This window comes from Saccopteryx bilineata, chromosome 6 (genome assembly GCF_036850765.1).
Source record: "Saccopteryx bilineata isolate mSacBil1 chromosome 6, mSacBil1_pri_phased_curated, whole genome shotgun sequence".
Taxonomy (NCBI): domain Eukaryota; kingdom Metazoa; phylum Chordata; class Mammalia; order Chiroptera; family Emballonuridae; genus Saccopteryx; species Saccopteryx bilineata.
In genome coordinates, this window is record NC_089495.1 from 36,092,694 (window position 1) to 36,114,404 (window position 21,711).

At 56.4% G+C, this 21,711-nt stretch overlaps 1 protein-coding gene and 1 pseudogene across 1 annotated transcript in view; both read left to right on the forward strand.

Annotated features, from left to right (window-relative positions):
- Positions 1-21,711, forward strand: part of GAS6 (growth arrest specific 6) — a 42,456-nt gene that overhangs the window by 19,968 nt on the left and 777 nt on the right. The window contains exons 5-14 of the mRNA XM_066238045.1: positions 3,014-3,136; positions 4,344-4,466; positions 7,698-7,820; positions 9,517-9,638; positions 10,915-11,033; positions 11,593-11,782; positions 13,708-13,872; positions 15,043-15,211; positions 18,875-19,047; positions 20,639-20,867. Of these exons, the coding sequence (XP_066094142.1) occupies positions 3,014-3,136; positions 4,344-4,466; positions 7,698-7,820; positions 9,517-9,638; positions 10,915-11,033; positions 11,593-11,782; positions 13,708-13,872; positions 15,043-15,211; positions 18,875-19,047; positions 20,639-20,867 (1,536 nt within the window). The remainder of the gene's footprint in view (positions 1-3,013; positions 3,137-4,343; positions 4,467-7,697; positions 7,821-9,516; positions 9,639-10,914; positions 11,034-11,592; positions 11,783-13,707; positions 13,873-15,042; positions 15,212-18,874; positions 19,048-20,638; positions 20,868-21,711) is intronic.
- LOC136309608 (CD63 antigen pseudogene) lies at positions 8,174-9,071 on the forward strand (annotated as a pseudogene).

Genomic DNA, 21,711 nt, shown 5'->3' on the forward strand with positions numbered 1-21,711 from the left:
TCCCTGATTTCCCTACCGTAGAGGTCCCTCTGGGCCTCGTGCCGTGTGTTGTGGGAGGTGTCCAGTGAACCAGCCACTCCATCCAGGTGTCAGGTGCTGGCCGGGCCTGGCATATGTCGCCCACCCCCGGTCTCTCTGACCCTCCTGCCCTAAAACCCCCATCCTGTCAAGACAAAGTCAGGAAGGAAGATCTGTGCCTTCATTTCTCTGGTCCTAGCACTGGGCTTGACCTCGCCCTCCCTATTCCTTCTGTCTCCAGAGTATAACCCGTTACTTACAGCGAGTGAGGCAGCGTGGAAAGGCTGCTAGAGCCGCCGTGGGGGGACCACAGGGTGACCTGGGGTGGGTTTGAGGCAGCTGTGGGTGGCACAATTCCATGACCAAATTCCTCTGATCACTGGACCCAGTTCCTACTTGCTTACCCGTGGAAGGCATTTACAGCTTCCTGCCAAAAACAACCGAGCATGTCTCAAAAACACTGTGAGACGTTGTGTTTGGTCTACAAGCCCACTTTGAGGTGTGCCGTGGAAAGGTCACAAGAAAAGCACGATGAGAGATGTCGAGTTCCAGGGTTTCAGACACGACTACGCGGGCGCCCCGAGGATCGGGGTGCCCCGGCCGTGTGAACAGCTGAGGGCACAGAGCACAGGGGCGTACGGAGTTTGTGCCAGCGACGGGCTGGCTCGCGACCTCGTGTGAGCTGGAGGAATGCAGAGACCACTTGCCTCCTGGGCTGGCGGCGGGGAAATTCACTGTGATGACAAGAGCAAGCCCTGCGGGGGAAATACTGTCCCCATATTTGGCATCGGGCTGGCAACGTCAGTCACTTTAAGAAGGAAGTGATAAACTGCACGGGACACCAGGACAGATTCTGGCCTGGCGCTTTCAGCGGACAGAGGCCCTGTTGGTCTGGGCTTATTCCCAGGGACCAGGCAGTGGAATGAATGGTGACTTCAGATCCGTATGGGGGTAGAGACAGAGAGAAAAAGCTGGAGAACCTTTGCATCCTCGCTCCCTGTGGGTCAGATGAGCCTCTGCCCACCTGCGGCTGCGTTACCTAAGGTGGGCTCTTCTCCTCGTAAGTTTGAAGAGGGATAATCCCCGAATCAAGTGCTGTAGATGGAAACACGGCCCTTGGAAATAATACTAGTGACACAGTTTGCATAATAGTGGGTGCTTTGTTAGAGAAAACGTCAGCGTAGTTTGTCCGAGATGAGCCCAGATGGCATGCCTCTGTTGGCACCTGCCCTTCTGCTCCCTGCTCTTTTATCCTCCGGGCCTGGAGAGATTTGACAGCCAGTTGGCCTGGGTGACCGTAGTCTCCAAGGCCGCTAGGGAGATGTACCCAGCTGCCCTTAACTAGAAGCAAAACAAAGAACAGGTTTTGGTGTCTGTTGTCAGTGCAGCTAACATCCACTTACCATGGACACTGGCGAATTGACCAAGGGCAGTCTGGGTGCCAGCCCCTCTGGTTGTTAATGAGCCAGCCCCGGAACCCAGTGGACCTCCGCCATGGACGTTGTGCTGTTCAGGGGCTGGATGAGGCATGTGCACCCCGGACTGGAGGAGAAGAGAAGTAGGAAGACCACAGAGAGGCACTGTGAGATATTTAATGTCTGTAGGCTGACGAGAGAAAGACAGTTGGCAAAGGCGAGAGCAGCTTTGAACGAGGGGAGAGAGAGGGGGCCGTTCAGGAACAGATGATCACGTGGCACTTTCTGTGTGAACTGGACAGGACGTGCTGCTGGAGGTCAGTGTGAATACTAAGCCCGGACAGGCTGAGTCAGGACACAGCTGCATTTGATGAGGTTTTCTGGCAAACCTCGTCAGGTGAGCAGTGGTGAACGCAGGGCCTGCAGTACCCCAGACCTGCCTGTGTGCCTCCACCGTCTGCACCTGGCCAGCTCAGGGTGTCTCCCAACTCCCGGCAGTGTCTCCGCCATCCTGTGTGTCTGTAGACAGGAACCCTTCTCAGACCAGGGGAATCCAGCCTCTTCACAGTGTTTTGAAAACCCACACGTTTCAGATTGGCCAGCGATGGCAGAGAGGTGGATGGCAAGGCCTGTCCCTCGCTGCCAGGCCACTTGGCGTGGCCAGGGGCCTCGTGGGAGGAGTCTTGGAGCTCTGGGCACAATCGTAGCCTTCCCCCATGTACTCTGCTCTCAGCTGCTTGAAGCCTGAGAGAGCGTAATAGCCACGTGGACAGGGTAAGTGCTCCGCCTGCCACGTGTCACGAGGCTGCCGATGTGTCTGTAAGAAGCTCCTCATCGAGTAGAAAGCCCTTGGAAGGCCGTTCACTGGGACAGTCTCTGAACTGTGGTTCCTTAAACAGGAGGAAGTTATGCTGGTGATTGACATGCTTATCCTAGGCAGATGGCTCCCCAGACAAGTCAGAGCACACCCGGCCTGCGCACTGTCACCCTGGGACGCTCTGGGAGGACCTGGAGCAGCCAGGGTCTGGGGCAAGCCACTGTCCCGTGCAGGCAGATTTCTGGGGGAAAGAGGGGGAGGCACTTCCACAGAGGCCAAGCCCATTGGAGAGAATGTTGGTGAAGGTTGATGTCCTCGTGGTTTGGGTGGGCAGGGGCCCTGGCCTGAGAGGGTGGAGATGTCCACTGGGGATTGGGGGAATGTTCTTCATCTGCTGGGAAGGCCTTTGGGTCAGCAAGGGGTCTGTTGACCTGCTTCCTAGGAGGTCTGAGCTCATGGGGTTAAGCCAAGTCTTTCCTCTCTTCTCTTGCTCCCTGATGGGCCAACACCCCAACTCCCTGACCCTATGGGTAGGTGGCCACTGCCTCCTGAAAACAGCCGGGGGCCTGGCCAGCCTGTTCTGTGACCCTGCCCTGCCCAGAGGTGTGGATTCTGTGAGGCCGGCCTTTGGCAGGGCCCGGACCTGCCTCAGAGTGCTCCCACCAAGGGCCCGACAAGAAGCGGTGCTCCTGCTGGCCATGACTGGTCCCTCCCTGCTGGGTGGGAGCAGCCCAGGACCGTTTTCTCCTCCCTTTCATCTCAGACCTGCCTGACCAGTGCTCTCCAAACCCCTGCAGTAAGGAGGGGACCCAAGTCTGCCAAGACCTCATGGGCAACTTCTTCTGCCAGTGCAAAGTCGGCTGGGGGGGACGGCTCTGTGACAAAGGTACGCCCACGGCAACCACGGAGTGAGGGTTGAGGGTGTGGGGACCTCCCTGTAGGGCCGCTTGAGAGGCCCCAGGCTAGAGAGGCTGTGTCTCCCCTGCCCTTTCCCCCTCCCTACCCTAACCCTCTCCCTGCCCCACTTGGGGACACAGCCAAGCTGGCCTGTTCTAGTTGAGACACGATGGGGAGGCATGGGGGTGCTGCCAGCTGTCCGAGGACTCAGGCCCCTCCCTGGCCAGCCTCCGCTCAGCTTCTGGGTGCGGAGGGAGATGTCCGAGGACTCAGGCCCCTCCCTGGCCAGCCTCCACTCAGCACCTGGGTGCGGAGGGAGATGTCCGAGGACTCAGGCCCCTCCCTGGCCAGCCTCCACTCAGCACCTGGGTGCGGAGGGAGATGTCCGAGGACTCAGGCCCCTCCCTGGCCAGCCTCCGCTCAGCTCCTGGGTGCGGAGGGAGATGGGCGGACAGGGCATCCTCGGCCCCTTGTGAGAGTCATCCCAAGAGTGAGAGTGTTTAAACAGTGCCAGAGGCGCTGCTGTGCCTCTCGGGACAGAGGCACTGCCCAGCTTGCGGGCCATCCGGTCAGCTCCTTAGGGGAACTCCAAGAGCAGGACTGGGACAAAGGAAAGGGCCACCATAAGGCAGTAAGACCACCACACAGGAGCCTAGCAGCTGCCCATTAACCTCAGCGCCCCGAGATTAAAAAGGGGACAAGAGTGATTCCCTCTCCAACCTCCCTCGAGTCTGCCATTGCCCAGTGTCAGCAAAGAAGCTGCAAGAAAAATCCCCCAGGCCCTGGTTGGCACTGCCCGGTGGGCCCCTTCACTGTGGCTGAGAGCCATGTCCCACCTCAGGGCCTCCTGGTGGTCCTTCCTGGGGCGACGGAGCTGAACCAGAGGCCCTGCCCACTGGTGGTCTGTGAAGGCTCGGCTCAGCCCGGGAAGGGCTTGACCAGACTGAGTTTGGGCCTCATGGCTGCCTGGCTGTGTTTGTCCTCGGGCACTTTCGACTTCTGCCCTCCTCCTATGCCCACGTAGATGGCCACAGAACTGGCACGGTAGACCGTCACCACCCACAGCACAGGAGATCTCCCCTACCCCACCCCACCCCGCCCATGATCTGAAGGAGACAAACGCTACCACATGCTTGAGGTGGGTGTGCGTCACTTCTGGGCTCTCCCCAGTCCCTCTGTGTCCTGTGTGTGCCCAGATATCAACGAATGCAGCCAGAAGAATGGGGGGTGCAACCAAATATGCTACAATAAGCCGGGCAGCTTCCACTGTGCCTGCTACAGCGGCTATGCGCTCTCCCGGGACAGCAGGACCTGCCAAGGTAAGGCCCCACCGGGACCCGTGGCTTCCCGGCCTCGCTCCTCAGCTCGCGGGCGCCCTGCTCGCTTCCCCTCCCCTCTTGTACTTTTGCAATTGCCAAGTTGCTGAAGTTGGCAGTCACATTGGCTCCTCTGCAAGAGGCTGCTGGCAGTGGCTGCTGCTTTTGGTTCTGGAAGGGAGGGAAAGATGGAGGAGGGGTGTCCTGCAGAAAGAGCACATGTCTGGGCATGTCAGAAGCCAGAGGGAGCTGTCCCGGCACCATCTCGACACAGGATGATTCACTGTGTCTGTGGACGAGGCTGGCCCAGCTGAGACAGACATCCCTGCCCCTGAAGGGGGTGCGGCTGCTGGGCCTCCTTGCAGTGCCACAAAGCCTGCAGACTCTTCTGTGCGACTCCGAGCCCAGAACATCTCAGGGGCCGTGGGGCGGGGGCATGGGCTAGAGACTCCAGTCCTAGGGTCTCACCTGTCTGCACACACCCAGCCCTCCCCGCCCGCTTGTCCTGTTCCTCCCGGAAAGGCCTACTCGCCCCGTAAGGCAGGAGGCAGCTCAGAGCCCACTCGCTCTTCTGCTCCCAGTCTAGTCCGGGGCTCCCTGAGGCCCAGCACCCTGAGCACCCCGAGAACAACACTGCAGACACTGCAGACGGTGGCCCCATCCTTTCTCCTCCTGTGCAGCCCATGGTGTTAGCTGGTCAAAGTCACCACACAGGCGACTCAGGGGCAGCACCCCACTTTTCAGGGGGTGACTTCCTCCTCCCATCCCACTCTCCAATCCAGACGTGCTAACATCTGTCTGGCGACAGCATCCCTGAGAATCTGAGCACATTTCTCAGGGCTGCCAGCAGCTCACCCAGGAAATGAGACAGTGTTCAGGGAGAAGCATCAGGCACGGGGGTCCGAAGCAGGCCCGGTGCCACGGGGCGAATCTCTGAAATCAGGACAAAGACGATTTTTATCCATTTGGAAAACAGCTTCCACTTGTGTCCCCATTAGTGGCCCCTACTACCGATGGCCCTGGAGGTACTCCTGCATCCATACGACAGTTCTCACAGGGGTACACAGAGTAACCCGTTTCCCTTCCCGTCTGCACTCCTCGGCCTGAGACCAGAGGCCAGGCGCCAAGTCCAGACCCCGCTCTCGGGGCTGAGGGAAGCCTTGCGCCCTGCAGGCATGTCCTCAACTTGAGGAACCACTGAGGACACTGCCGTCGTGGGACAGAAGTATTTTACACAGCACCCACTGGTCTCACTCTGTCTGCAGACCAGAAGTTCGTGAACTCAGGGTTTGCATCTGGTGCACCTGCGGCCCATGGCGGGGTTCTTGGGACTGCCCTGACTCATGGTCAGCTACCCGGGTGGGGCTCCCTACCAGGCTCTTCGGACGCCCCGCAGGCAGTGCCACTATGCACTGCAGAGGGAAGCCCTTCTTTAACCTTCTGAAAAGACCCCAAGCGACCAAATTACTAGTCTGCTTTCAACCTCCCACCAAGTTTGTGAAGCTAGAGGAAGACACAGTGGTCTGAGAGGACCCCTGCATCCCACTGCCTTTTCCTCCCAGAACAGTGTGCAGGACAGCAGGTGGGGCTCTGCACCTGCCTGAGTCTCCTTACCAAAACTGATTAGCAATTAGTGTGATGGCAGGAGCCCCACCCTCACTGCCAGGTTTCAGGGTGTGCCTGCGGATACTCCCCTCACACACTCCCTTCTCCTTCCTGGCCATCCCTATTTCTTTTGGGACCTTGGGACAACAGGCCTAGGCACAGAATGCTTTGGGAAGTGAGGACCATGTAAGAGACTGGACTTTCCATCATGTCCCCCTCAGACGCGGGGAGGGAGGAAGTGGGGGTCCCTGAATTTTTGCTTCCAGCACTTTCCCTGGGAAGCATGAGAACAAGGTGTACTAGGCTGATGAGTTCAGAGCTGAGGAGTCTCCACCTTCTCTCCTTGGCTACAGGAAGGGACTGTTTGGCCCGGCAGGGGAGCTGGGCCAGCCCTTCTCTTAAAGGAACAAGCAGATGAGGGCCCTATGGGAGGAGGCGGTTGGCGCCTGTCCTAGGACCAGCGGGCCCCTGGACCACAGTGCACACAGTGGGGTTGGGCCTGGGCTTTCTGTGCCCAGTGCCAACACTACCCACCTGCCTGCCCATGTTTGGCTTTCCTGGGTCACTGCACTCCGTGGTTAACAGTGTCATCTTCAATAGGCAAAGTGTCAGGACGATTGGGGATGAGGGAGGACGGAGTGGAGAGGGCTAAGGTCAAAGCTGAGGGTCATGCACGGTCTGGGACCTCAGGTCCACCCGCCACCTTGCAGAAGGCTCTGCGGCAATTCAGACACTCTGGGAGAAGAAAATGAGATGACTTGGGGGTCACAATGGACAGAGTGGAACGTGGGGTTCTATCTGCTGTTTCTTGTGGGGAGGAGATGGCCCAATGCTGGTTCCACTGAGATGCAGCGAGCACAGACTCCTGTCGGGAGAGAAAGTCCGGCCTAGGCCCTCTTCTGGTGCTGCTACGAGGGCTGGACCGCAGCTGTGTCCCAGGCTCGCAGCGCTGGGACGTGTGAGAGCCGTGTCCCCTCGGTCCTCCCTGCCCTCTGAGTCAGGAAGTGGCAGGTGGCCATTCATGTCTAGCAGGGGCTTCCGGGGCTTCTGGGCAGCTAGGGCTTGAGCACCCCTGTCTAGGGCGTCATGGAGTAGCCAGCAGAGGCCAGCTTGGGCCGCTCCGCCCAGCAGCAACGCCCGGTGCACGTATAGTGGAAGCCGCCCCTGGGGTGGAGAAGAGGCCAGGGTGCCCAGCAGGAAGCCAGGGCTCCAGGGATGCAGGCGGAGGCTGCAGCTCAAAAGGCCCCTGGGGGTTACTTTTATCTCCTTGTACTGTAATTATTTGAATTAAACAATTCTGTGTGTACTGCTGGCCAAGCAGTTCTCTGTCCAGTGTTTGAAACTGATCATCGTACCTGGGACCCTGATCAAAAATGCCCTCCATCCTCCATCCCCGCTCCTGGGCTGCAAAGTCCAGTGGATGGAAGGCAGGGGACAGGCAGGAGAGGAGGGGTGGGGGAGGGGGGGAGGATCAGGGGAGCCCGGGATCAGGGACGCCTCTCGGGGACCTGTTCTCAGCCTGCCAGCCAGGGCAGCAGTACATTTCTGGCTCACTGCGGGCAGGCCTAGGCCGCTGCAGCCTCCCTGTCAATGAGGAACACAGCTGGGGACCTCTGGGCTTTTTTGCAGACATAGACGAATGTGCAGAGACAGATGCCTGTGGGGAGGCACGCTGCAGGAACCTGCCGGGCTCCTACTCCTGCCTGTGTGACGAGGGCTACGCATTTAGTTCCCAGGACAACACCTGCCGAGGTACCCACCCCCAGCCGCCGCGGGCGCCACACATGTACACACCCCACACATGTAAACATGCACACGGGTATGTATGCATGTGAGTGCACACATCACACGTGCGTGCACACACACATGCTTCTTGTTGCAGCGGGTCACCTTCTCCAACATGCTGCTGCACACAGAGATCAGACCCCACAGGGAAAGTGCCCCAGCACTCCTGTGGCGGACTCGGGATTCCCCAGCCTCCGTCCAGCCTGCCGTCATGCGGACAGGCCTATGAGATCTTCCCCTGCTAAGTCCCAGCCAGCTGTGTCTTCGGGGAGCACAGAGAGATGTTCTCTCTTACCAGCTTCTTGCCTGGTGTCCTAGAGGCTGCCAAAAACTTGAGGGAGGAGAGACCCTGAGCCGCAGCGGGAGAGGAGCGCACAGCCTCTAGGAGCCCAGGCCCAGCAGCCATGGCGGTGGAAGGAGGAATGAAATGTGTCAAGATCTTGCACTATGTTTTTCTGCTGGCCTTTTGCGCCTGTGCGGTGGGACTGATCGCTGTGGGGATAGGGGCCCAGTACGTCCTGAGTCAGACTATCAGCCAGGGGGCCACTCCCGGCTCTGTATTGCCTGTGGTCATCATTGCAGTGGGTGCCTTCCTCTTCTTGGTGGCCATTGTGGGCTGCTGTGGGGCCTGCAAGAACTACTGTCTTTTGATCACGTTTGTCATCTTCCTATCTCTTATCTTGCTGGTGGAGGTGGCCGCAGCCATTGCTGGCTATGTGTTTAGAGACAAGGTGATGTCAGAGTTTAATAAGGACTTCTGGCAGCGGATGAAGGATTATCCTAAACATAACAAGACAGTTTTGATCCTGGATAGGATGCAGGAAGAATTCAAATGCTGCGGGGCGGCTAACTACACAGATTGGGACACCATCCCTCTTGAGCCCAAGGGCAGTGTCCCTGACTCCTGCTGCGTCAATGTCACTCAGGGCTGTGGGATTAATTTCACTGTGAAGGAAATCCATACTGAGGGCTGTGTGGAGAAGATTGGGGGCTGGCTGAGGGGCAATGTGCTGGTGGTGGCTGCAGCAGCTCTGGGCATTGCCTTTGTGGAGGTCCTGGGAATTGTCTTTGCCTGCTGCCTTGTGAAGAATATCCAAAGTGGCTATGAGGGGATGTAGAGGATCTGGTCAGCCCCTCATCTAGGAGAGTGGGGTTGTATACTCCACATTTTTCAATTAAACGGATTATTTTTTCAGACTGAAAAAAAAAAAAACAAAACTTGAGGGAGATGATAAGGTGGTCCTGGCCCTCGCCCCCTCCTCCATCTCCCCTCCAGGGCTGTCCATCAAGCCCCTCAAACACGGCAGAGACTCCCATCATGGCGCAAACCTACACCAGAACCTTCAGACCAAGCGTTGCGCAGAAGTGCTTTGTTCGCTGACATGGTGGCTTAGCTTGTAACGTCCTCCTTCACCTTGCACAGTCACTGATCACCCTAGGAGAGCAGAGGAAGCATGGGCGGCTGAGGCTGGCCGGGCCGGGTGCTGGGTGTGACGTCGGAGGCCAGGGTGCATGCTCCGGGAGGGGGGTCCAGGGAGTGGGTGCCTCCTGAGTCTCACAGTCTAGAATTGTTTTCACGGCGAACACGCCGTGTTGTGATCAGAGAGAAAGCACGTACCATTGCACAAGGTGAGGTTGGGGACATTTCCCTTGTGGCCGGCAGATGTGGACGAGTGTGCAGAGGGACGCTGTGAGCAGGCCTGCGTCAACTCCCCGGGGACCTACACCTGCCACTGCAACGGACGCGGAGGTCTCAAGCTGTCCCAGGACATGAACACCTGCGAGGTAGCGCCCCGCCTGTAGCCAGGACGCTCTGGCCTTGCCGTTACTTTGGCCGGGCTGCCCAAGCGGGCTGTTTTCTTGGCCCGTTAGCGGCTGGTGGGGAGGTTTGCTGGGAGAAATGATTTTGCTGAAAGGCCTGGTGTCCTTGGGGCCACACGGAGAGACACGCGATGGGAGACAGGCTTGTCCCGTCCTGGGTGTTGGGTTGTATTTGTGAGTTCATTACAGCAACTCCCTACTCCACAACTGACCAGGTGGTGTGGCTCTGTACTGTAACTCGTTTACACACAAATGAGCGTTTTCTGGCCCACCTCACGTTTGCTCGGGTCCTGAGGTGGGTGTGCAGTCAGTGCCTCCCGACTTGGCGGCCCCTGGGACTCACCCCACTGTGGTCCCTCTGGGTATTGGAGAAGCTGCATTGTAGAGCAGCTTCCAGTAACGGGAGAATCAAAGGACGTAATAAAACACACCTGACTCACTTACCTTGGTAAAGATAAGCTTCTGGGAAGCGCGAGTCTCCCAATACTGTTAACTGTTACTATTTTAAAACAACAAATACCATATTATTATCCATAAAGAACTAAAAAGATAAAATAAAATACATGCCAGGACAAGTAACACAAAATCTAGAAAAATGGTCTCACTTACCAACAAAAATACACAAACAAGTCTGGCGATCAAAACACTGATGTTTTAATGATAGGCCCAGGACATCGGGGGAAAAGTTGTCACCAGCTGATGACTTTGCAGAAACAATAGTCTCCAAGGCCTCCATATATTACTTATTTTACAATATTTTGTAGGTGTGTTTTATTATATTCTATACTTTTATGTGTGTTTGCAATACACTGCTCACAAAAGCGGGTATTCTATCGCTTCATATTCATTTCATATCCCCTAATTTCTGTGAGCAGTATATTCCATAACTTAAAAAAGGACGAGGGAAAGGAGCAGGGAAGGAGGGCGGGGCGCAGCAGGGAGAGGCGCTGTTGGGCATTCAGCTGTGAGCGCAGGAGCCCAGGGCTCTTCTGGAGAGACCAGCCTGGCCCGGAAGCCCTTACTTGGTGGGGGGGTAACCACAGAATCTCGGGGGTTTCAGCAAGAACCCAGCCCTGACGACCAAGTACTCCCTGTGTGTACACCAGGGGCCCACTCTGGGTGGGGGGTCGGGGGGCATACAGAGGGCTTGTCCGGTGTCTTGCCACGGCCGCCGTAGCTGGAGGGAGGGGCTGGCCCAGGGCACGCCCCTGCCTGACCCTCCTCGCTCCTGTTCTGATAGGACATTCTGCCCTGTGTGCCTTTCAACGTGGCCAAAAGCATGAAGTCCTTGTACCTGGGCCGCATGTTTAGTGGGACTCCAGTGATCAGACTGCGCTTCAAAAGGCTGCAGCCCACGAGGTGAGAAGGGGTTGGTTGCCACAAAGCAAAGCAGACCCACGGGGCCTCGGGGAAGTGGCCCCCTGATGGCTCCGCTCCCCTGTGTCCTCGGGCCGACACCGAGAATGGCCCTGGCCGTGCTGGACGTGGTTCTGTCTGGGCACAGTGGTTTCGGTGCTGGGCTCTCGCAGGGACCTTGCTCCAGGTGTCTGTGGGGGGCGTGGCCTGAGTCTACAGCACGACGCTGCCTGCCTACCTGCTTCTCTATTGATTTTTTTTTTAACTTTCCATTGATTTGAGAGAGGGCAGAGAAGGGAGAAAGAGAAGGACAGGCATCAACTCTCTGTTCCACTTAGTGGTTCCATTTAGTTGGGTACTCATTGATCACCTCTCATACGTGCCCTGACCTGGGATCAAAGGCATGACCTCGTCGGTGCACAAGGACGACACTTTATCCACTGAGCCACCCGGCCAGGCCTCCCTGCTTCTCTTTCTAAGGCCAGTTTGAGCTCCCACAGGGAAGAGGCCAGGAGCCACCGACCTGCATGTGACTAATTTGTTTCTCGGTGCTGGCACTCAGGTTGGTGGCCGAGTTTGACTTCAGGACCTTTGACCCTGAAGGCATCCTCTTCTTTGCTGGAGGCCATCAGGGTACCAACTGGATCGTCCTGGGCCTGCGGGCTGGCCGGCTGGAGCTGCAGCTCCGCTACCAGGGCGTCGGCCGTGTCACCAGCAGCGGGCCTATCATCAACCACGGCATGTGGCAGACGGTGAGTGTGGCCTCAGCTGCCCCGCCTGGGCCGGCCTGGGGTCTCCTGGGATGAGGGCCCGGCAGTTCCTCGTGTGCTCATGCACTCAACCATTAGTGGGCACTGGACATGGCAGGACAGGCTCCCTGTCCCCCGGCATTACCTCATCATGTAATCACGGCTGCCACCTCGAGAGCTGCGATTCTCAGCAGAGATGATTCCATCAGGGGACACCTGGCTGTGTCTGGAGACAGAGTGTAGGGAGTTGGGGGGTCCTAGCACTGGGAGGATGCCAGGGGGCTTCCCGGATACCCTGCAGCATACAGGATGCCCCACTGCAGAGAACCCTCCGGTTCTGACTGGTAACAGCGCTACAGCTGAGAAACCCTGACCAAGGTCCAGGCACCTGCTCCTGTCTCCATGTGGCCTGTCCAGGCTCCAGGAGCTCACCTGTCAGCCTAAGGCAGGGGCAGATGTGACATTCTGACACCATCCCCTGCTCTGGCTTCTGGAGTCCGCTCTGCTCCTGCTGAAGCCCGGGCGTACTCGCCCTCGGTGGCCTCGTTATGGAGTATGTCCTGGTGAGACCTGATCTGCAGGCAGCTGTCCCGCCAGATGTTGGCGCTGGAGCACACTGCCTTGTCCTGCATCCCAGCGCCTGGAGCCAAGCAGCCTGGGACGCAGCAGGCTCCCTCCAGCAGTGCAGAGGCTGCGTACTTGGAAGTGGGCTTTTAAAAGTAAACACTTGAAAGAGAAATGAGAAAAGCATTTTTTTTTTCCTTTAGAAGTGGAGATAAAATGGAAAATTTCACCCGTCCTCTCTGAATAAAAACATTGTAGGTGTTTGCGAATAGTTCCAACCTGTCAAGGACTGTTCGGTTCCTTCTTTCCTAACCTCTTCAAGTGCAAGTGTCTCCAAAGCGGCAGAGACACAGCTGAAACAATACCTCTGGAAGGAAGCAGCCTCCGGGGTGGAAGCCGGGGTCCCACCCCACTGTGGGGCGTGAGGGGATCTGGGTGGTGTCCCACCCCACTGTGGGGCGCGAGGGGACCTGGGTGGGGCTGAGGGTCAGGGCAGGGTCAGCTCAGAGACCGTTTCCTGCCGTCCTGCCGTTTCTAACCGGTCCCCTGCCCCCGGGAGCACCCCCACACAGACACCACCTTCTTTTGACCAAACTCAGACCCAAGTTCCTAAAGGTTTCTCCATGTTAGCCAAAGAGGAAATTGATAGATTTCTGGAAGATTAGGAAGAAACACAGTATATAGAGCGATAGATTGATTTATTTTTTCTACACAGACAGAAACGAATGGAAAGTTTTACAATGAATTCATGTGCTCATTTAGCATTCAGTGTTAGCCAGATACTGAGTTAAGTGTTGGAGATTTAGAAATAAATCTTCCTGCCTTCACGGTGCACAGCTAAGGATAAGAAGGACCAAAATGAGGAAGCAGTGACGTTAGGGCTGACCCTGTGGGGCAGTGACATCAGGGCTCACCCAGTGGGACAGTGACATCCGAGCTGACCCTGTGGGGTGGTGACGTCAGGGCTGACCCAGAGGGGCGGTGACGTCAGGGTTGACCCAGTAGGGCGGTGACATCAAAGCTGACCCTGTGGGGCGATGACGTCAGGCACAGTTCCCACTCCCTGGCTGAGGGTTAGGGAAGGGTGCTGAGACACGAGGTGAGAGGAGCGGCTCTGAGCAGGTCTCCTTTCAGGGAGAGGAGGAGGTGCAGCAGTGCTAGGGAGGACCTGGCAGAGCCTGAGCCGCCCCACCGGCTGCACGGAGGTTGTGGGCACACGGAGGCAGGGGGGCGATGTAGGTGACGAGCACAGTCAACCTAAGGTTGGGTGTCTGTTGGCCCCAGGTGGTGATGAGCGTGGTCCCCGAGGTTGGGTGCTCCTCAGAGGGTGCACTCCCACCTCTCACGGCACTGGTTTTCTTCAGATCTCCGTTGAGGAGCTGGAGCAGAATCTGGTCATCAAGGTGAACAAGGATGCTGTCATGAGGATCGTGGTGGCTGGGGATCTGTTTCGGCAGAACAGAGGGCTGTACCATCTGAACCTGACCGTGGGAGGCATTCCCTTCAAGGAGAAAGACCTCGTCCAGCCTGTAAGTGCCGTCACTAGTCCCTGGGGTCAGAACCTGGGATCGGTCTGAAGACAAGGTTTAAGTGCAATGCATTAAGCATTAACCAGGTTTGGCAAAGGACCCAGGAGAAAGGTAACATTTTCTAGACATTAACAAGTAGCAGGTGCAGCTTATATCATTAATCTCACCATCAGTTTCTGTGAGACTCCTTTGAGTTTTCCTCTGAATTGATAATAAAAATGTCTATTTTGCAGTGGAGATAAAACACAATGAAATTATTCTTTAACAAAAAAAGAGCAATCAACTTTTTTGGACAATTCCCAAGAACATGTGGGGTGTTAACCCTGCCAGGATTTCCATAGGGGAAAAAGACCTAATGGGGAGGTCAGTACTGGTCATTCTCAGCCCTGCCTTTGCTCACCCTTTCCCACCCCACATGCCTTTGCCCCTCATCTGTGTCCCTCCATCTCCCAGCATGCTGATGTCCGTGGCCAGAACCTTTGGCACTGTGATGATGATTTCCACACCAAATATGAGAAATGAGTCATGAGTATGTTGATGTTCCACAGAGCGGGTGGTATTAGCACTGTCTTCCCTCTGGGGGTGGAGGAAGGATGTCCTCCAGTATCAGGCCCTCGTTGCAGGGCTCCCATCCTGTAGTTACCATTTCCTCAGTGCACAGGTAAAAGCTGAGGTAACCCTGATGTGCTTAAAACCACCTAGAAAGTGGATGGCCGGGGCTGGACTCAGAATTGCTGGTCCCTGGACTTCCACCTGGGTGCCGGGTAAGCATGCCGGCGCACCTGCTGGGTAGATGCTGCCTCGCCCCACACCCTGTGTAGTCAGTACTCTTCGCTCTGCTTCCCGAGTGGGGACATGCAGCGCAGACAGAGCAGCTGGGGTTCACTCCGCGACACGTGTTCTCCTTATCCCGCATGGAAAGAGGGCCCACCGTGTGTGCTATGCTCGGAGGTGTCCCTGCAGCGAGTCACTTGTCAAGTAAAGCGCCCTTTTGTGAAATAAAGAACATCCACACATAGGGTTTTGTCCATTCTGCCGCAGACGTCCACATGAGCCCAGAGGGGACCCTGTTCATCTGCCGGGTGTGGCACCAGCCACGCAGCCTCTCATCATGGTGTCTGGGAGCCTTGTGGCTCCCAGAAGACCACTGGGATTTCTGTGTCTTTCCAGATAAACCCCCGCCTGGACGGCTGCATGAGGAGCTGGAACCTAATGAACGGGGAGGACAGCACCATCCAAGAAACAGTTAAAATGAACACGAAAATGCAGTGCTTCTCTGTGACGGAGAAAGGGTCCTTCTACCCCGGGAACGGATTTGCTTTCTTCAGCATTGGTTACGGTAAGTCTTGGCTCCTAGGTGGGGATGGCTGGGGCTGTACTTTAAGCCAGTAGACACTAAACAATAGAAAAACCAAGAAACAGCTTCTTCCCTAGGATGACTGTCAGGGACCCCCACCACGGGCTGTGGGGCAGGACACGGCAAGGGAGGGCACAGGCCCACCTCTCAGGTCTGTTTGGAGTCAGCCGGTGAGGAGGTGAGGAAAACCGGGTGGAGGGGGAGAAGGTGGCCCCCTGCTGGAGCTGCGGAGGCTGGGCGGGGGAGCCGAGTCGGAGGAGAGTGCTCTCAAAGAGGGCGCTTTGCCGGAGGTTCTGAGACAAAACAAGCTCAGGTGTGTCCGAGTGGGCGGAGAAGCTTCCTGAACCGTACTTGACAGTGCAATGACCACTGACTCACAGGGCGTAAAAGCTAAACATCTCAGGGTGATTGCCGTGAGGACTCTAGTGAACTCAGGGTTCAAAAGGAAAAGAAGAACCCGGGAAGGAGAGGGCCACGGCAGATGAATAGCAGCCGGTGACCCAGCCCCGGAACATGGCCAGGAAGGCGGACATTCTCCAAAGAACTGAGGCTCACTGGGCCAGTGTGGAAAGCAGCAAAGGGGCTTTTCATTTGTACCTGGAGAAAACGCACGTGAAGGGACATGAAGCTGGTCTGCGGCACCTGCAGCCAGCGGGCAGAAGGCAGGAGACGAACGGACGGGAGGAGAGGCGGGCTTGGCAGTGGGGGCCCTCTGAGTGTGTGTGGGGGGCACGGAGGGGCTGGGCCTGAGGTCAGTGGGGTACCCCTCGTCCATCAGTAACAGTGGTCTCGGAAGTGCGTGTAGCTCCAGGGGGTCAGCCAGACGCCCTCCTGACTTCCGTACAGCAGAGCCCTTAATTTCTTAACACAAAACACCACACATCTCTCTGTTTCCTTTTATTATCAAATTAGTGCCAATTTACAGTAAAAACAAATAACTCCAGCGTGCTGACAAATAAGTATTCACTTAATCATAAACTTGACACAAAACGAATTAACATTCCAGATCACGTTAGCCATCGCCCAGTGATACCGACCCTGCTCTGGACGTGGGCACGGATGATTGGATGGGTGGGGGATGGCTCAGAAATGCTGTTGTCTTACTCTGGACTCACAGATTTTCCCTGCTCGTCTTCTCAGATTTAAAATGAACCTTTAATTCTTGAGCACATACCAGCTGGAGCCCTCCATCATCACTATGCCTAAGTTCATAGACATATGAACTCCAGTGGCTTTGAGCTTGGGAATGTTAGGAGAGTCATATATCCTGGCCCGGGAAAATGCACGTGCCCAGAACTGTGCGAGCTCTCTCGGCGTGTTCACAAGCTCCCTGTAGCCTGCACAGGGAGCCCACGTCCAGAGCCTTCTCCGTCCAATAGCTGCTATGGGTGCTTTCCGAGTCTCCCTGGCCCCTGGCCCCTGGCCCACACCTGGCCCAGGCTGGCTCTGTGGGAATGCTTCACGCGTTCTCTTCCGTGGCCCACTGTTGCCCTGATCCCAGCGTTGCTGCAGGGGCCATCTGTCCTGGGCCATTTCTGGCTTGGCCCTGCCTCTCTCCTCATTCCCACCCTGCAAGAGTCTCCCCTAGGGTGCCCCTAGCCCCTCTCTGTTCCTAAACTCTGAGCCTTGTATGGCTTTGCCCGGCTCATCACCCCAGGGCAGGCAGCATGCTCCCTCCTTCAAACCTCACCTCCGCACATCATCCCCAGCTCCCAGCGGGACCTCCACGTTCAAGGAGGGCCCATCTGGCAAGGCAGAGAGGAGACCTGCTTCTTCCTCCTTAGTCAGACCAGCCATCCTTTCAGGACCAGGTATCACCATCCTCCTTGGTATCTTTTCTTTTTTGTCAGAGCATTACTGTGTCATTAAAGGGAGTTCTGAGAAAAGAACCATTCTCTCCTAATTGTACCTCCTGTTATAATACATACATTGTTCCTTTAGCCTTCGTCTTTGTACATAGAAAGCTAGGACATCATTATAATATTTAACATCAAGTCATGTACTATAGAATATTTAATTCTTTTTTTCACTTAACATTATTAACATTTTTTATGCTATAACAAAGGCATCACAGGTATAATGACTGCAAACACTCCCATGACTATCTATGTCACGGACTGCTTACCATTTTTGCTGTGTGGATTTGGTCTGTGAGTTCTGTGACAGCGAAGTTCAAGTGGTATTTAGGACTGGATGCATTTTAATAAATCTTGAACTATACCGTTAATGTCCACTTTATAACAGAAAATACTCATTGGGAAGTTACAGGTTCTGTACTCTTTCACTCGTAATAGTTCAAAACCGGTTTGGACTTACTTGGTCTCGAGGTTTGAGAAGCCTGGGGTAGGATGGGGGCCATGGTAAATCCTGTCCTGTGCCTGAGAAAACTTCCCAAGGAGAACCGAGGCATTGGTGCCTTCAAAAATGCCCTGACAGCCAGCCATCTGCCTAAACCCCAGCAGAGGGGAACCTCACATTACCAGAGAACACTCTTCTCTCTTCCTTCACAAATAAAACGGGAACTTGGCAACAGAGGAAAATGCTGTGTGTGTGTGTGTGTGTGTGTGTGTGTGTGTGTGTATGGTTATTTTTCCAAAATTCTGTGTGCATTTTGTTCAATAAGCAATTCTTGAGGACTGACCACAACAGACGCTACTTAGGCATGAGACCCACAGATAATTCGAGGAGCTCACAGTCCAGTGGGGAGAGATGGATGCTAGTGTCATGCTTCACCCTTGATGCTAACCCCAGCTGAGCTCGAATGTGTGCCAACATCGCTTCAGTGCTGTTCTGCCTAAACACTGCCCCTTCATCAGGATCTGAAGTTCTTATGTGATAGAAACACTTAAACACCAAGAGGGCAGAGGCTTTCTTCCGGCATCTTCAGCAGCACCCTATTCAAACATAAGGAGGAATCACGGAATGGTACATGCCCTCAGGGAACCAAGATCCAGCCCATTCTACAAAAATGTGGTTCTTGGAACTGTTTAAGACATAGATAGACAGTATATACATATTTCATTTAGATGAATTTTATATAATATATCACTTATATATGCTATATATAATGCATCTTAAAAAAAATCACTCCACTGAGGCATTATAATAGTAAAAAATGAAATGCAACTCAGACTATAACATTATATATGTGGCAGCTTCTATTTGCATTTTAAACTCTTCAAAGAACTTCCAAGCAACACCACATTCTGTGGAAAAAGCTGAGTCCTACAAGAGAGGAAGTTAGGGAGCCCAGGGTGGGTGGACACCCCTGGCCCACATGGCAGGCTTGCGCCTGTGGTCCCAGCAGGCCTGAGTATCTCGTCTGGTGGTCACTCAGTTGGGTGTTGGGGAGGTCAGGACGCTGGCATGGCCAGGAAGGAAGCAGCCATCCTCAGGTGGCCCTGGTGCCTTTTGACTGTGAGTGGAGCCTGAATCAAGTGCCCAAGTTGTCCTGTCACTTCCCAGCTCTGGGCCGTTGGCTCCAACAGTGATGGTTTCTGAAAAGCTCAGCACTGAGTTATTGTTTGGCTTCCCAACTGCTGCTGCAGTGCCCAGGGCAGGGCTGGGGGCTGTTGCTGGCACACCCTGCTCACTCCCATCTTTCCCTTGTTTGTATGGCCTCTTGATGCGCCATCTTCCTCGCAGTGCGGACATCCTCGGACGTTGGGACCGAAACAACCTGGGAAATAGAGGTCGTGGCTCGGATCCGCCCCGCCACCGACACGGGGGTGCTGTTCGCCCTGGTGGTTGACGAACACACTGTCGGCCTCTCGGTGGCCCTGGTCGACTACCACTCGACCAAGAAGCTCAAAAAACAGGTACTATTTGCTCTCCTGCCTCAAGGGTAGAGGGGCTGCCCCCGCTTCCAGCCAGCAGCCCTCCCTGGGGCTGGGTCCCCCTTTCCCTGCTGTGGGAGTTCCTTCCCACCCTTACCCGTCTCTCACCCAGTCTGACCAGCCGTGCGCGGCTTGAAGACGTTGACATATGTCCCCTGACACAATTGTACATCTAAGCTGGTGTGGGTGGGGGGCCAGGGGCCTGGAAGCAGAGTGCACAGTGGGGTCACGGCCGGGGGGCCAGGGGCCTGGAAGCAGAGTGCACAGTGGGGTCACGGCCGGGGGGCCAGGGGCCTGGAAGCAGAGTGCACAGTGGGGTCACGGCCGGGGGGCCAGGGGCCTGGAAGCAGAGTGCACAGTGGGGTCACGGCCGGGGGGCCAGGGGCCTGGAAGCAGAGTGCACAGTGGGGTCACGGCCGGGGGGCCAGGGGCCTGGAAGCAGAGTGCACAGTGGGGTCACGGCCGGGGGGCCAGGGGCCTGGAAGCAGAGTGCACAGTGGGGTCACGGCCGGGGGGCCGGGGGCCTGGAAGCAGAGTGCACAGTGGGGTCACGGCTGGGGGGCCGGGGGCCTGGAAGCAGAGTGCACAGTGGGGTCACGGCTGGGGGGCCAGGGGCCTGGAAGCAGAGTGCACAGTGGGGTCACTCTCCCGCCTGTATAGTTGGCCGCCTCAGTGGTTTAGAACCATTCGACTCTGTTGCCCATATTTAAGTTGATGACTTTACTAACAAATCCAGATTTCCTGTTTTTCTTGAAAAGGCAGATGTGCAATCACAGCCCGGACCCTCTGAGGACATCGTTCCCTGGGTGACAGAGGCAGAGCTCTGACAGCTGCCCCTAGACAGGACCTGCCCTGTCCACTTTAACACAGTCCACACCCCTCCCTACCATCCTGACTCTAAGTCAGCTGTCTCTGGTCTTTGGGCTGTTTTCTTAGAGAACAGCTGAGAGGCACTAGAATTAGGTTTCCTTCTCTCGCCATTGTCCAAAGTGGGAAACGGGTGACCTAGGGGAGTACCCGTTCACCAAGTCGGGTGACTGTCCTCAAAGCAGTCCTGGGCCTGTCCTCAAAGCAGTCCTGACCAGGACCGAGCAGTAACCGGTGTAGTTCACACCCAGACGCACCACCACCACCACCACCACCCCCACCGCCACACCACGGCACGGGTCCACTCTCACACCAGTCCCAGGCAATGACGTGGCTGTGGGGACCGCTGGGTGGGGAGAGGGAGGGAGGAGGAGAGTCCAAGCCTGCCTGTGCTACAGAGCATTTCTCTTCTGGGCGTTCAGAGTGTGTTTCTAGTCCGTGTTTATCACAGTTTCTGAGCCGGGTTCCACCTGGCAGGAGCACCCCAGACAGCAGGGCCCAGCTGCCTGCCGGGATGTTTATGTCCACTGCTCTGCGTTGGTGGCTTCCTGTGATGCCCGTGGCCCGCAGGAGCCCCCGGCCCCAAGGGGGGCTCAGGGCGTGGAGCAGACTGGGAGGCCTGCAGCCCAGGACAGGGCACACAGGGTCTAAGTTGCAGGGCTGTGCTGCCCCCACCCGAGGGCTCAGGTGTGTTTCTCCCTTGCAGCTGGTCGTGTTGGCCGTGGAGAACGTCACCCTGGCCCTGATGGAGATCAAGGTCTGTGACAGCCAAGAGCATGTGGTGACCATCTCCGTGAAGGAGGACGGGGCCACCCTGGCGGTTGACGGCACCAAAGGCCAGAGTGAAGTGAGCCCTGCAGAGCTGCAGGAGAAGCTGGCTGTCCTCGGGAGTCACCTGCAGGGCTCTGTGCTCACCTTCGTTGGGGGGCTGCCAGGTAGGGCCCCCTGGGGGCTGCACGCTCAGAGGCTGAAGTACTTCCTGTCCTGACCCTCCCCAGCTCACTCACCGCAAACGGAACTGCCAGTTTCTGTCCTGAGACGGACTTTTGTTTTAGATACAGAGAAAATATAGAGAGGCCCAGTGCTGCCCTTGTGCTGCCTTCATGTTCATCAACACCAGCTTAGCAGCTGATAGTTGAGGTTGAGGACATGCTCATGGGAACAAGCGGCAGCCCGAACCTGCCTTGCCCCCCCTCCCCCCTCCCCCGCCCGCATCCTCCGGGAGCGCCCAGCTGAGCATGCGTCGGAGGGTGGCTCTGGCGAAGGTCCGTGGGAAGGCCTAGCTGAGCGCGGGCCAGGCTGGAGCCAGGTGCCCCAGCGCCTGGGCCTGCCTTCCCCCCTGAGTCCTGGTGCCCAGCTGCTGTGGCAGTGAACAGAGTCACCGCCCAGGGTGGGCCAGCATGCAGCTGCCTCCTCCGGATGGGCAGGGCTTGCTTCTGATCAGCTGGAGAGGGCCCTTGCCCGTGGTGCCTGTCAGGAGCCTGTCAGGAGCCTAGTGATCAGGGCAAAGTGGTAAAAGGCGGACGAGGGCCAGGTGCTTGTTATGTAAGCCGGTCTCCGTCTGCTCCCATGCCTCAGCGCAGGTTCTCACTCGCTTCAGAGAGCAGGGTTTCTGTCTTGGCTACCAGACACAAACTCCATTTAGTTTTCATAAACAAAGCTTTGAAGAGGGTGCGAGCGGGCCGGGGAGCCCTGCAGCATGAATGATTCATTTGGGCCAAGAAGAAGATAATATTTATTTAACTGATTTGAGTATCTGTGTATACTTCCTTGGGGGTA